The sequence below is a fragment of the Dasypus novemcinctus genome, chromosome 23 (genome assembly GCF_030445035.2).
Source record: "Dasypus novemcinctus isolate mDasNov1 chromosome 23, mDasNov1.1.hap2, whole genome shotgun sequence".
NCBI classification, from domain to species: domain Eukaryota; kingdom Metazoa; phylum Chordata; class Mammalia; order Cingulata; family Dasypodidae; genus Dasypus; species Dasypus novemcinctus.
The window spans coordinates 70,961,942-70,976,556 of record NC_080695.1 but is presented as its reverse complement, the minus strand read 5'-3'; the positions used below and the strand labels follow the sequence as shown (position 1 = coordinate 70,976,556).

The 14,615-nt window shown below is 59.2% G+C and overlaps 2 protein-coding genes and 1 long non-coding RNA gene across 4 annotated transcripts; 2 read left to right on the top strand and 1 right to left on the bottom strand.

The window, feature by feature from the left end:
• Positions 1 to 1,809: 1,809 nt before the first annotated feature.
• On the top strand, positions 1,810 to 4,146 carry LOC101434861 (serine protease 33; the record flags this gene model as incomplete). Its single annotated transcript, XM_058286592.2, has 3 exons — positions 1,810 to 2,629; positions 2,872 to 3,041; positions 3,232 to 4,146. Coding segments are annotated over 3 exons (1,149 nt in total), but the record flags the coding sequence as incomplete, so codon positions are not given.
• A 3,157-nt stretch (positions 4,147 to 7,303) lies between these two features.
• Positions 7,304 to 8,203, bottom strand: LOC131275644 (uncharacterized). Its single transcript, XR_009183121.2, has 2 exons — positions 8,104 to 8,203; positions 7,304 to 7,536 (listed from the first exon to the last, which is right to left on the bottom strand). It is a non-coding gene; the product is annotated as an uncharacterized lncRNA (long non-coding RNA).
• A 43-nt stretch (positions 8,204 to 8,246) lies between these two features.
• On the top strand, positions 8,247 to 14,148 carry ELOB (elongin B). 2 transcript variants are annotated; one of them, XM_058286591.2, is made up of 4 exons: positions 8,247 to 8,342; positions 8,940 to 9,074; positions 10,285 to 10,390; positions 13,972 to 14,148. In XM_058286591.2, the coding sequence occupies exons 1-4, from the start codon at positions 8,298 to 8,300 to the stop codon at positions 14,082 to 14,084; spliced, it is 399 nt and encodes a 132-aa protein (XP_058142574.1). In that variant the 5' UTR covers positions 8,247 to 8,297; the 3' UTR covers positions 14,085 to 14,148. The 2 variants fall into 2 exon arrangements, with proteins under 2 accessions (XP_058142574.1, XP_058142573.1); XM_058286590.1 differs by lacking the exon at positions 8,247 to 8,342 and adding an exon at positions 8,407 to 8,817.
• Positions 14,149 to 14,615: the final 467 nt, after the last annotated feature.

Here is a 14,615-nt window from a genome sequence, read left to right as displayed (position 1 = left end):
CGCACCCTGCCTTGTGCTCTGGGCCCCAGACAACCCTGGGAGTTGGTGCCTTCATTGCCCTCATCACTGTAAGGAAACCAAGGTTCCGGAAGGTGACACCTCTGAGGGGTGGGGGATGCAGATCTCTGGGTGGAGGGGTCTCTGCAGGTCTCCTTTGGAGTTCTCTTGCATCCTCAAGGCTGCCACCCTCCGACCAACCTCCTGGGACCCAGAACTGGGCTCTGGCTCCATCTTCACCTCTCCAGAAGCATCCTCAGTGTCCAGCACCAGACAGGTCTCCTCCATCTGGCGTCCGCCAGGCCACACGCGAGGGCGTGTGACTTCATGTCTGCTAAGCGCTTGGCCGGGGACTGGCACCACACGGGGTGGCATCCAGGCACAGGACCCTGCTGCCCTTGCCCACAGGAGCCCCTCGGTGCCCAACACCACAGGAACGTACATGTGCCACCTTCCCAGAGGGCCAGGGCTCCTGCCAGTGCCATGGCACACCTCCTGGTCCCCGCCCCACGACCTGGCATGGAGAGGGGAGCAAGAGCCTTCTGGGTGGTGGCCGCTGGCTGGCCTGAGTGTGGACTCAGGGAGCCCGGCCTCGTCCAGGCCAGAGCCCTCCACTCGCCCCCGGCAAGGACAGGCCGTCTCCAGGCCTCCTCTAGCCCAGCAGCCTCGCTTGGTCTTGGGCCCCACAAACCAAAGAGGTCAAGGTCAAGTCTGCTCCTGCCTCTGGTCATAAGAGTGCTGCCAGCTTTGAAGCAGCCATTCCCTGCTTCATGCTCCTCCAGACCCAGGATCCGGGACGGGCTCGGCTGGGATCGGAGGATGGCCGGCTGGCCTGGGGTGAGCTGGGATTTCTGGGCCGAACCACAGAGCTAAGTAGCCCCAGAGACCTGGCGCTGGAAGGAGCCAAGAGGAGCTGCCAGGGATCCTCCCCAGAGCTTCCGGCCTGACCGCAGCCGCCCCTGCCTGCCCCACCCCCAGCACTCGCACCTCAGTGCCCTGGCTGGGACAGGCTTCGGTGAAGAAACCCAGGCGTCCCTTTCCTGCCACCCCTAAAGCACTGCTCAAAGCATCTTTGTTCACTGCTGGACAGGTGAAGCCGCAGCCCCGCCCTGGCCCCTTTAATTATCTGCACCCCCTCCCCCGCGGCCTCCGCCCTCTCCTGGTCCTTTAAGCCCCCTGGCCCACCCCCAACCCAGCAGCAAGGAGTGCACCAGGCCATGCCGGTGAGAGCTGGGCTCAGGTGGGCTCAGGGGCTGCCAGGGACAGGGGCCCTGCTGGGCTGTGGAAATCCAGACAGGGTGGAGGTGGGAAGAGGAGGCCTAGGACCCCAAATCTCACAGGGATGGGGAGTGGGGAGGCTGGGCAGGGGGGACTTGGGGGGCTGGCTTGCCTGGCCCAGGACCCTCCGCTCTTTTCCCTGGAGGCTCCGGAGCAGAGTCCAAGCCCTGGCAGTTCCACCTTTACCCAGCTCCACCCCGGAGTCAGAATGAGGGGGGCTTCCTGCCACCAGGTCCTGCTCTTCCTGTTGCTGGGTGAGTGGGGGCAGGGGCTGGGGTGCAGAGACCACCTGGCACCCAGATCTCCCGTCTCACCCTTCCCTGGCCACAGACCCCCCACAGCACTCTCAGCCCTTCCAATCTTGGCTCAAGGGTTCAAAGCCCCTGCAGGTCCCTGGCCCTGCAAACTCCCAGGTCCTCATCTGTGTAATGGCCAGCTAGTCCCACCCCCACGGTGCTCTGGCACAAAGCCTGGCAGGTCTGTGCCCTCCTTCCTACCTGCCCCCCACACGGTTACCTGACACCAAACCCATAATCCAGCGCCTTCTCTGCTTCCCTCCAGTTGCTGCCGGGTCCCGGGAGTCGGCAGGTAAGAAACCTGAGTCGGCCCATCCAGGCGCCAGACTCTTCCCCCATCTTGGCCCTTTGCCCTCACCCACCACATCCCCAGTTCCCCAGCTGTCCAGCACCCTCGCCCCATCCTTATCCTCTCACAGCCTGCGGGCAGCCGCGCGTGTCCCATCGGATCGTGGGGGGCCGGGACGCTCAGGATGGAGAATGGCCGTGGCAGGCGAGCATCCAGCACCTCGGGGAGCACGTGTGCGGGGGCTCGCTCATCGCCCCCCAGTGGGTGTTGACGGCGGCGCACTGCTTCCCCAGGTGGGCGCCCTCGGCCGTCGGGGCCTGCGAAGGGCGCCCCTTTCCCTCCCTGGGGCCGCCACACGAGGAGCGCGGGAATAGCGCGGCCCGCGGGAAAGTGGGCGCCGAGCGGGCTGTGCCTGGCCAGGGGTGGAGGGTGAGGCTGGGAGCCCGATCGAGGGGCCCAGAGGGGCGCGGTAAGGAGCGCCCGCGCCTCTCACGCAGGCGGGCGCTGCCGGCGGAGTACCGTGTGCGCCTCGGGGCGCTCCGCCTGGGCCCGGCCTCGCGGCGCGCGCTCACTGTGCCCGTACGGCGGCTGCTGCTGCCCCCGGACTACTCCGAGGACGGGGACCGCGGCGACCTGGCGCTGCTGCAGCTGCGGCGCCCGGTGCCCCTGGGGACCCGCGTCCAGCCCGTCTGCCTGCCCGCGCCCGGCTCCCGCCCGCCACCGGGTGCACCGTGCTGGGTCACCGGCTGGGGCAGCGTCCACCCTGGAGGTGAGGCCCGGCGGGCGGGGCGGGGCTGGGAGCGGGGCGAGGGCCGCATCCCCACTTTGACCGACAGGGAATCCCAGTCGTCCAAACCCATCCGGGGCCCAGGGTGCCCTGTAGAGACCGGAATCTCCTCCCAAGCGCACCAGGGAGTCCTGGCCTCATATGTGAACTCTCCAGCTCGGGCTTCTTCCACCGAAACCCGCATTGTGCCTCCCCAGCTCTCAGAAGTCCTCTTCTTCCCCCAGTGCCACTCCCGGAGTGGCGACCCCTGCAGGGAGTGCGGGTGCCGCTGGTGGATTGGCGCGCCTGTGACCGCCTCTACCACGTGGGCACTGATGTGCCGCGCGCCGAGCGCGTAGTGCTGCCGGGAAACCTGTGCGCCGGCTACATCGACGGCCGTAAGGACGCCTGCCAGGTGCGCTGGGCCCCCTGGAGGCTCCAGGGTCCACGCCCCAGTGCCCAGCACCCTGTGGCCCTAAAACCCTGGACCCAGGAGATCCTTCTCCAGGCTCAGGGCCCTGGTCCAAAGGGACTGGAAGGGGAGCAGGGCATTGCCGGCCAAGATCCTGGGGGAGATGGGCCCTCAGCTCGCCTTTCTCCTGCAGGGTGACTCTGGGGGACCCCTGACCTGCCTGGAGTCTGGGCGCTGGGTCCTGGTGGGTGTGGTGAGCTGGGGCAAGGGCTGCGGCCTGCCCAACCGCCCAGGTGTCTACACCAGTGTGGCCACTTACAGCCCCTGGATTCGGTCCCGCCTCAGCCTCTGAGGCCGTAATGCCCACCTGAGCCAGGTACTGGGGTCCCTCAGCCTCCAGGTCCAGCTGGGAGCTGCTCATCTCGCCACCCTGCCCCTTCTGCAGCTGCATTCATTCACCCATCAGACCCACGCCCCTGCCTCCTGGGGGCTCACCAAATCTGACCCAACTCTCACCTGCGGATTTGGCACATGTCCCAGGACCTCACACTCCCTCCTTCCCTTCTTTGGGCTTAATTTTTTTCTATCCTACTTACCTCCACCTGGGGTTGATCGCTGGGCACCCAGAGATGGGCAAACCAACTGATGCCTGGTCTGGCTTGCAGGCCTGTTTTTCGGGGGGAAGTTGGAGGGATCTGAAACATGAATGGGATTCCACGGGAAGGACTCTCTGCGCCTGGCTTTGAAGATGGGGGGGGGGGGCGACCTGGCAAGAAACGTGGTGGCCCGTGGGAGCTGAGGGGGCCCAGGCAACAGCCCACAGGGACACGGACAATCAGACCTACAACAGCAAGGCCCAGCTTTCTGCCAGGGCCCTGACAAGCTGGAAGCCAACTCTCCCCAGAGCCTCTAGAGAAGAGCCCAGCCTGCTGACCCTTGACACTGGCCTGGTGAGACCCTGAACAGGGGCCCCAGTGGAGCCTCCCCACCCCACCCCACCCCACCCCCGCCTTCTACTCCACATAACTGTGCTCTAATAAAGTGTTTCAAGCTGCTACGTTTGTGGTAGTCAGTCACACAGCACTAGAATGGATAGAAATTTTGCCCCACTGGGGTGGAGGGGCCCCAGGAGACCTGCCTTCTTCCCAAGTGCTCCAGCAGGTCCAGGAGTCTGGAGGTATCTGGCATCCTGCCTTCTGCTCTGGGAGGCCCGGCCAGACCCTCCACTCCCAGGGTGAGAGGGTCCCATCCTAGTCCCACCCGGGGCCCGGCCTCCCTGCCATCTCCTCGTCCCCAGGCCCTGAATCGGCCATCCCAGGATCCCTGGAGGGGAAAGGAGAAACTGATCCTCAGGCTGTAACCAGGAAAACTCAAAGCCTTATCTTTGGGGTTGAGGAGGGATGAGGAGTGCAGGGAGGAGGGCCCGGAGGAGGGGGATCCAGGACCAGGAGGGGAAGGCCAAGGTGCAGCCCCCCACATCGGCCCCAACACCAGCCTGAGCCTCCCCTCCCACCCTTCTTTCCTCCCAGAGGAGACAGGACAGGGATCGTATTAGGTGGTTGCCGCTGGGTGAGTGCACCCCCACACCCTTCCGTCCTCCTGTCTCTCCCTAGTCAGGGGCTACCCCAGGGGCAGCACATCAGGCCCCATCAAGAGTGGGAAGCTGGGCACCAAGCTGCAAGACTGGAACAATGGGCCCGCCTTGTAACCTGAGGGGAACACGGAGAGCCCAGTGTCCTGAAGCCTGGCCAGGGGCTAAGCTGGGGCTTCTGGGAAGCCAGAGGGGAGCTGAGCTGGACCTGGAAGGGCAGGGATCAGTTATGGAGAAGAAATCAGATACTCCTTATCCCGCCCTTCCTAGACGCTCCAATGCATCACCACTGACTTCTCACCAGAGGTTCGGTGAGGTGGATTCTCCCATTTGTCATATTTTGCCCACTAATCAGATGAGGAAACTGACCTAAAGTCACCAAGTTAATAGGTAGTCGACTGAGATTTAAACCCAGGTCTGATTCTGGAGGCTGAGGCCTCAAGTTGGGGAGTGGAGAAGTGCCTGCTTGCTCTCTCAGGACCAGTGGGCGCCGCAGCCTGGCTCCTCCTGGTCCCTTCCTCAGGTGGCAGCATGTGGTGCCAGGCTGGTGAGCTGCAGCTCTTCTCAGGCCAGCAAGCTCAGCCAGCTGCGTGGTTTGCTGCTGCAGCCCTATTTACATTAGTGACATGAGCTTGGGGACCAACCTAGCCCTGCAGAACTGGCAATGCCCTTGGACTACACCACGTGCATCCTGGCGGCCAGCCTATGGCCATCCACCTCTTCCCTGCGGGCCTGGCCTGCCAGGCATCAGGCCAGGAGACTGCAGAGGGGCAAGCCTGGGAACTTGCCACGGTAGGGGATATTGGGTTCCTGTTGCAACCAGACAACACGACCTCTCCCAGGAGTTCTGCCTCAGTTTCCCCACCTGAACAGGTAACACCCCCTCAATCATGGCTGCTGGAAGATTCAAGCTGATAGCCCAGGCGATCACAGCTCTACCCACTGAGCCTGTACTTGGTGCCAGGCACCCGACTGCTCATTTGAGCTCACATAGGGACCAAACGGGGCGAGAGGCCCAAAGCCCCATGCTGGGATACGGTGGAGCCAGGATTTGGGCCTGGGGGACTGGCTTGAAACCCCAAACTTCTACCTTTATAGAGAGAAATGTACCTCCATAACACTGTACATGAGAGTCACCTCATCAGCAGTGAGCTTTGAGAGCTACCATTCATGAATCAATGCTAACAAACAAAATCAGGTGGAGGGCAAGGCCCAACAGGCAGCAACTCTACAGTTGAGCTCTGTGAAGCCAAGGAAGGGTCCCTGTTGTGAGCACTGGGAGGTTCAGGCAAGAGGGCTGAAAGCCAGCCCCGGGGCCCAGGAGGAGGCAATAGCAGCCAGCCAGCAGGTTCACCCACCACCTTGGGACCCTGACTCTGTCATGGCCCTCCACAAAGGAGGACCTGGACCCTGTGAGGCCACAGACCTGCAGGCAGAGAGGGACCCCAGGCTAGGCCAGAGACTACCTGGCCCCCTTCCTGCTACAACATGTCATTACAGTGACTGACACTGGGACCTGCAGTGGTCTCCTCCGTCAGCATGGGAGGAGAGGGGGGAGCAAAGAGATGCCCATTGGGGGCCAGGACTCATATCCTACCTGTCACTTCCCCAGGCTGGGTGATACCTGATGGCACAGCCAGTCAGAATCTGACCCCACAAACGAGACCCTGACCCCAAGCCAGGTGCTCACTTAGTGCACCCAAATATTCCAGGAGGTCGATATTGGTCTATCCCCTTTCATGGGAAACCTGAGGCAGAGCCTCAGTGACTTGTCCAAGATCACAGTTAATGAGCTGGGGTTGAACACAGGTGCCCTGCTCACCGAAGGTGGCTGAGTGGGCTGCCACCCCTCCTTCCTCTGCTCCCAGTGGTTGCCCCCAGGAGTTCCTGGGGCATCAGTCGCAGCCATCCCAACCAGCCAGGTGTTTACACATTGTCACTGCTGATGGAGCTGATTCAGGAAAATGTGCCCAGGCTGCACCAGTGTGGAGGGGAGGCCCCTGGCCAGCGCCAGCCCCAGCCCCCTCCACTCCATCCTTGCCTGCCTCCTTCTGGGAGGCCAGTTGGGCTGTCCCTGAAAACCTCCCTGGCTTCCACTGTCCACATCCCACTCTCCCCTCACTCTCCCTCCCCAGCAGCACAGCATCTCAAGTTTCCTGTGTCTCTGTAAATTAAAACGTTGAGATTAAGAAGGAAACCCTCAGCCTGGGCCAAGAAATTGTCCCACCAGTGCCCGTGCACCGCCTCCCAACTCAGGTGATGGAGCAGAGGAAGCAGAGGTCAGGCAGGGGTGGGGCTAAGGGCCCTGGGAGCCACCAGAGACAAGATGTCCAGGCCCCAGCGCTGGGGCTGCATTGCCAGGAAGGCAAGGGAAGAGTCACATGAGGGGAAGTGGGTTCAGAGGGGTCCTACCGAGCCAGAGGCTGGAAGTTAGAACAGTAACAACCACTGTAACTCAGGGAAACCTTTATTGCGCACTAGCACTTAGTGAGGCTTTACAAACTGTTACTCTCCCCATCTTAAATCAGAAGAAACTAGACGTTGGTGAGGTGAACTGCCTCAGGGTCAAGGATGAGTCCCAGCCTGTCCAAACGAGAGCCTGGGAGTTTAGACACACTAGCTGTTGTGATTCACCAAAGGTTTGATGCAGGGTGGAGAGAGCAGCCTCTTCATCTCTACCCACTCTTTTTTTTTTTTTTTTTTAAAGATTTATTTGTTTATTTAATTTCCCCCCCTCCCCTGGTTGTCTGTTCTTGGTGTCTATTTGCTGCGTCTTGTTTCTTTGTCCGCTTCTGTTGTCGTCAGCGGCAGGGAAAGTGTGGGCGGCGCCATTCCTGGGCAGGCTGCTCTTTCTTTTCACGCTGGGCGGCTCTCCTCACGGGCGCACTCCTTGTGCGTGGGGCTCCCCTACGCGGGGGACACCCTTGAGTGGCACGGCACTCCTTGCGCGCATCAGCGCTGCGCATGGCCAGCTCCACATGGGTCAAGGAGGCCCGGGGTTTGAACTGCGGACCTCCCATATGGTAGACAGACGCCCTAACAACTGGGCCAAAGTCCGTTTCCCTCTACCCACTCTTAATAGTCCTTAAAACACATTCCCAACAACGGCAGAGCTGCCTGGCATTCAGGGCCACCCACTGGGCCGCATGCCTTCTCTGACGCACGCCAGCCCAGCCATGACCAAACCAGGCGGTCCCCTTCCCAGGCAGGGTTAAGGCAGAGAAAAACCTTCTTCCCTCTCTCTAATGTAACTGCAGATGGGGCGACGCCGGACAGCGTCCAACGCCCTTCGGAAGAGCTAGACGATCGGTGGGTACGGCCCCCGTGGAAGGGGACAGCCAGTCAAGGAATCAAGTCTACAGTTCTTTCCTAAAGCGTAGTGCGCCTAAGCAAGGCGGCGAACAGTACAGGTCTCCTGGGGCCAAGAGGCGCCCCTTTCCTCCTCTGGGGGCGCGAGGACCAACCCCGTCTTACCGTGCTTTGAGGAAGGTCGCCTGGCCCACCGCCCACCCAGCAGCACCTCTGTGGAACCGTTACAGATCACAAAGCCGGTCCTGAATGACTACTGGACAAGCCTTACAGCCAAGGCCGGGGGGCGGGGCGGGGGACGGGACACATTCTTCCAGTACGGAGACCGGGAGGTCCAAAACAAATCAACCCTTTTCAAAATGGCCGTCAAAGCAGCCCGGCAAATAGGAGTCCGACTCCTCCAGGTGACAGTTCAGGTCTCACTTCAACACAAATGTCTTGCCACCCCGAAGACCAAGGCACCTGTCACTCACCACCCCAGGGATGTGGGGGGTTCTCAACGCCCGCAAATTAGCTCCGGATAGCCCCCAAAGAAAGCGGTCCCACCGTCCGCTGACGCATCAATATGGAACCTGGCCCTTGCCACTCCCAGGACGGCGCCTCCCGCATCCCTCGCGCGCTCGCTCCCTCCTCCGTTCCCGCCAACTGGGCCGCCCCGCCTATCGACGCTACCCCGCACCAGGGCACCGACATGGCGGCTCGAAGCTCTGCAGCAGCGATCCGTTACCTAACGCTTTAAAATGGCGGCGCGCGCCGGAGAGGCGGGGCGGGGCCGCCCGGCGCGCGGCATGCTGGGGGCCGGGGCGCGCGGGATGCCGGGAGCGGGGGGGAGCGCGCCTGCGCCGGCGCGTCGAGGGGGGAGAGGCAGACGCCGCGATGGTGAGCGGGCGCGGGGGGAGGGGCGGGCCGGACCGGGGGCCGGGGGCCTGGGGGATGGCGGGGGGCGGCCGGCCGCGCGGGGGGACCCGGGAGCCGCGCTCACGCCGGCCCGCCCTCCCCAGGACGTGTTCCTCATGATCCGGCGCCACAAGACCACCATCTTCACGGACGCCAAGGAATCGAGCACCGTCTTCGAGCTGAAGCGCATCGTGGAGGGCATCCTCAAGCGGCCGCCTGACGAACAGCGGCTGTACAAGGTGCGCCCCGCGGCAGGCCCTGGCACCCGACGCTGGGCGGGCGGCTGAGGGAGCCGGTGAGGGCCGGGCGGGTGGTCGTCGCCCAGAACCGCCGCCCCCGTGCCTGGCCGTGGGCGCGGCGAAGATGGGGGTTGTCACTGATGTAAACAGAGGTGCGCGGGCCGACGACGGGCCCCTCCGTGGGGGTGAAGATCCCCACCTCCCGGGCTGGTGTGCGGGGCAAATGGGATGGAGCTTCTGAAGCGCTCGGTACAGGCTAAGGTCTCCTCGAAAAGGAGCTCTTATAGACGCGGGCCAGGCCCTGTGCTCACTGCGGCGTTGAGGCACCATCACTCCCAACCTTTTTACAATGGTCTCACCCACACGTGCTGGCTCTGGACATCCCTGTGCTGCAGTTGAACTGAGAGGCTCAGGAGGCGATCATTTAACCAGCCCAAGGTCATTGGCAGAACCAGGATTTGAACCATTTGCCTTTAACCCTCCAGTTTTCATTGCAAGCCCATCGGAATCTTACCTGTCCCCCAGCCACTCCTGCTGGGGCCTCACCTAATGCAAAAACAATGGAGGGTGTTGAGATAAATCAGGTCCCACCAGTTCTTCGCTAAGAAACTGTATTAACAGACACACACCCTGTCAGTCACTGCTGATGTCCTAAAAGCCCCTTTCCCCCTTACTCAACTGGGATTATTCAGTGAGGTTAGATACATCAGCCCCTGGCTGGGGGCACTGATCTGATTCTAGCTGCAGGTCCCTCTGCCTCTCAAGGCCCTTCACTTCTGATAGCTCCTGGGGTTCTGCTGGCTCCTGGACCAAGTTCTTTCTGTGCCTCAGGAGCTCACTGAGTAGCCTCATGGCTGCCCTATGGGTTGGGAGTTCCAGTAATTGCCGTTGTACGGATGAGGGAACTTAGCATCAGAATACGAACTACCTTGTCCAAGGTCACATGGATAGGGAGTGGCTGAGCTGGGATTCAAATCGATGTTGTGCCTCTTCTCAGGCTAGGTGAGTGGCTTTTGAGATTAGATTAGCCTGGAGAGTTTGGAAGAAACGAAACACTGGGAGATTCCGATTTGGAAAATCGTGGGTGTAGCCCTGGAATGTTGGATATTCTGTGGGGTGGGCTCCTCTCTTCCCTCCAGTGGTGTTGCTAGCTCAGAGGAGTTTTTGGACTTGCCCCTCCTGGGAACTCAGACCTTTCCCTTCTCCTCAGGACGACCAGCTTCTGGACGACAACAAGACACTGGGCGAGTGCGGTTTCACCAGTCAAACGGCGCGGCCTCAGGCCCCAGCTACTGTGGGGCTGGCTTTCCGAGCAGGTGAGAGGGGCCTGGGCTGGGCAGGCAAAGGGTCTTCAGAGAACCTGTGGTTGCTCTCCTAAGCCTCTGGGGTGATCCCTGGTCCACAGACTACAGGATCCTATGACAGTATATATTTATTTCCCTATAAAAACATAAGCAGCCAGCTAGAGATGCTGGTAGAAACTGAAGCCTGTTTCATGAAGGACTTGAAGATCCCTAGTAACAAAGCTCACATTGACCGAGGACTTACTGAGCACCCGGCCTATGCTCTGTGTTCCTTCTGTCCCAGCTAATTGTCCCAATAGTCCTGGGAGGCAAGTGCTGCCGTCACTCATAGTTTGCAGACAAGCATGCCAAGGCTTGCTGGCACTTGTATTGGAGCTTTGGTTCTGTTGCAGGCTGCCCACCTTGCTGCAGGCACCGTCAGGCCTGCTGAGCAGCACGCCACTTAAATCCCCAGCTTTGCTGTGCGGGTGAGACTTGGAGTGTGCCTGTTTTAATGATGGGTAAACTGAGTCCGGGGAGGTCAGTCACTTGCTAGGACTGCCAAACCCACCATTCAGATCTACCTGGGGCACCTATCTGCCCCAGAGCCTCTGCTTTCACCAGCCATACCCCACAGCTGCCCAAGCAGAAACCTGGAGAGGGGCAGGGAATAGTTAACTTCCCTCCATTTGATCCCCTTCCCCCCAGAAAAGGGAGAGGGAGATTTTTACTTAGATTTTATTCTTTGTCTCTGGAAACTTAACCAGGGTGTGGAAGATGTTTTCACGTATGTGTGGCCAGATAAATTTGAATAAAGTTAGGATTTTTTTGGCTTCTGGCTTCTTGTAAGAAAACATCACCAGAGCTGGGGGTACAATCTTAGCTGTACTTGTCAGTTCTGTAAGAACGGTGTGCAGCCTCAGCAGCTGTGTCCTTGAGCCACCTCTCTGCCCACCTGGAGGGTGTGTGACTCTAGTCCCAGCCTCAGCATGCCACTGTGGGCCACCACGCTTCCAGGCTCCTGCCCAGCAAATGTGACCCCCTCAGGGCTTGGCCGTGGCTTCCTTCTAACCCTCACAGTGATCCCTGTAAGGGTGCCCCAAATGAGGGCTGGAAGCACATCTGCCCTTCTTTTTAAGCCGAGGATATATGGCTTTCTCAAATTTGAACAAAGATACACTCTAGCCTTGCTCTGACTCTGGGAAGATGTTAATAGACCTTTTTTTTTCCCCCTAAAGATTTACTATCTCTCCCCACTCATTGTTTGCACTTGCTATGTCTTTTTTTTTTTTTTTTTTAAGATTTATTTTTATTTATTTAATTCCCCTCCCCTCCCCCAGTTGTGTTTTTTGTGTCTTTTTGCTGCGTCTTGTTTCTTTGTCCGCTTCTGTTGTCGTCAGTGGCACGGGAAGTGTGGGCGGCACCATTCCTCGGCAGGCTGCTCCCTCCTTCGCGCTGGGCGGCTCTCCTTATGGGTGCACTCCTTGCGCGCATCAGCACTGCGCATGGGCCAGCTCCACACGAGTCAAGGAGGCCCGGGGCTTGAACCACGGACCTCCCATGTGGTAGACGGACGCCCTAACCACTGGGCCAAGTCCGTTTCCCTATGTCTGTTCTTTGTTTTCTTTAGGAGGCACTGGGAATTGAACCTGGGACCTCTGAGGTGGGAGGGAGGTGCCTTATTGTTTAAGCCACCTCTGCTCCCTGCTTTGTTGTGTGTCTCATTATGTGTTTCCTCTTGTGTCTCGTTGCATCATCTTGTCATATCAGCTTGCCATCCTGCTCATCCTTTTTAGGAGGCACTGGGAACTGCAGCTCCCAGCTTTGTTGTGTCTCTCGTGTTTTTCCTTCTTGTGTCTCTTGTTGCATCATTCTGAGTCAGCTTGCCATTTTCTTTAGGAGGCACTGGGAACTGAACCACGGACCTCCCATGTGGTAGGCAGGAGCCTGGTCACTTGAGCCACATCTGCTTCCCATAGACCCATTTTGCAGACAGTATCATGGCTCGAGGTGGTTTTGCTTTCCCCAGGGCCCGGTCGCCATGCCAACCCAGCCAGCTGACCACCACCCAGCTTGCTAAGGGCTGGTCACTGCCTTGTAAAGGCTGGCCCAGCCTGTGCCCTGAGGAAGTTGCTTCCTGTGCAGCAGCTCAGCCAGCCAGCCTGTGGGCTCCTGAGCTTTCACTGGGGAATCTCTACTCAACCTCTAGATGCAAAAGGAGGAGACACAGATTTCTCCCCACCCCTCAGGCTCAGGGAGAAAAGAGGACAGCATCACATCAAGTGTTAGAGATAGTATTGTCCAGACTGGTTTCCAAAGAACAGGAGAAATGGTAAAGGCAAGAACTGTTGCTGTGGATTTGGGGCCATGAATCGGATAAAGCCGGGTCAGGGTGTCTTAACCTCAGCAATACTGACATTTGGGGGTGGGGGGGTGGCCCATGCACACTGTTGGATGTTGCACAGCATCCCTGGCCTCTACCGCCTAAATGCCAGTACCTTAATAATCCTAGTCTGAAGTAGTTGACAACCAAAAATGTCTCTAAGCATGACCTGGCTTCCCCCAGGGGCATAATCAGTCGAGAACTTTGAGCCAGGTGGAGAGTAGTCTCCCAGGTGAAAAGTTGTGCAGGGATTCATTGCCCAGCAGACCTGTTAGGCCCATTCCTGAGTAAGCACTGGGTGGGGAGCACAACAGACCAGGCCTTCATTTTCATATAGCTGCTGCTCTAGTGGGGAAAGCAGCAGTCAAAACAAATGAGGCCATTTCAGCCAGTGGCAGGTGTCCCTGAAACATTAGGCAGAGTGTTGGGATGGGGAGTGACCATGTAAAGTGGCTGCTGGGATGGCTTCCTTCAGGAAGTGAGGTTTGAGTTGAACCTGGATGCCTGGAAGCAGCCAGCTATTCTGAAAGGGGCAGGCCTGAGGAGTAGCAGGTACACAGGCCCTGAAGCAGTTGAGAACGTGGCATGGGAACACAGAAGCACACATGGAACACAGGGGAGCTAGATGGGGCGGTCAGAGAAATGATGGCAAGGATCAGAGTTCACTGGTAAAATCTTAGGTTTTAAGCAGTGAAGAGGAAGATCTGGTCTGACATTGAAGATTTACCTCCCCCCCCCACCCCCCCCCACCCCCGTTTTGTGTTTTTTGTCTCTTGTTTTCATTCACTGTGTGCTGTGTCTGCTCTTGAGGAGGCAACTGGGAACCAAACCCTGTACCTCCTACCTGCTTGGCAGGAGCTCAGTCCCTTGAGCCACATCTGCTTTCCTGGTTTGGCTTTAAAAGATATTTCTGGCTGCTCCAGCCTAGAGGGGAATGGTGTTGGGCTGGCTTGAAAGGGTGGGAGGAGCTTGAGCAAAGCAGCTAGAAACAGGGAAGTCAGAGCTAGAGCCCAATACTGGGTCATCTGCCATCTAGGGCCACAAGACTTTGTAAAGGTGGCTGCTTCCTGGAAGACACAGTAAGCTAGAGGTGGTCCCCCTGGACAGGGATGATCGCAGGAAAACACTTGAGGCTCCAACACACCCAGGTTGCAGCCTGAGGTGGTGGGGGCCTATACTCGCCAGCAGCGGGAGTTGGGTGCTGCCCTCCTGAGTGCCTTCCCCTCCGCAGATGACACTTTTGAGACTCTGCGCATTGAGCCCTTCTCCAGCCCACCCGAGCTGCCGGACGTGATGAAGCCGCAGGACTCAGGAAGCAGCGCCAACGAACAGGCTGTGCAGTGAGGCCCCAAGCCTACCTCCCAGAGCCCCACCCCGCCCCAATAAAGAGATTTGGGTCTCAACCTGATGCCTTTCTTTGTGCTCTTCCCTTCACCCTGGTACTCACAGGGCTGGCTCCTGTCCCTGCAACTCCAGCTCCAATGCCAGGCCTTGTACCCAACAGGCTATCCAATGACCCTAGCGCAAAACCCCCACCCAACCCCACCTACATGTGGCCCAGAGCTGCTCAGCACCATCAGGCATTATTCAGGAGCGTTGAGCCACTCCTAGTCAGGCCACTGTCCTGCAAAGGGTGAGGAGGAGAAGGAAAGGTCTGGGAGGAGTTAGCCCCACACACACCCACAGCCAGGCCAGGTCTCTGCTCAGACCACCAGCCCCAGCCAAACCATCCAGCTTTAGACAGTTTTCCATCAAGGTAGCCCCCATCAAGCCTGCTTCCACGCACTCCTTGTTCTTGGAGACTTCTGGGCCAAGAGGCAAAGGCCAAGAAAGATCTCAAGTTGTGGTCAGCATGTTGGTTACCTAATGAACAGT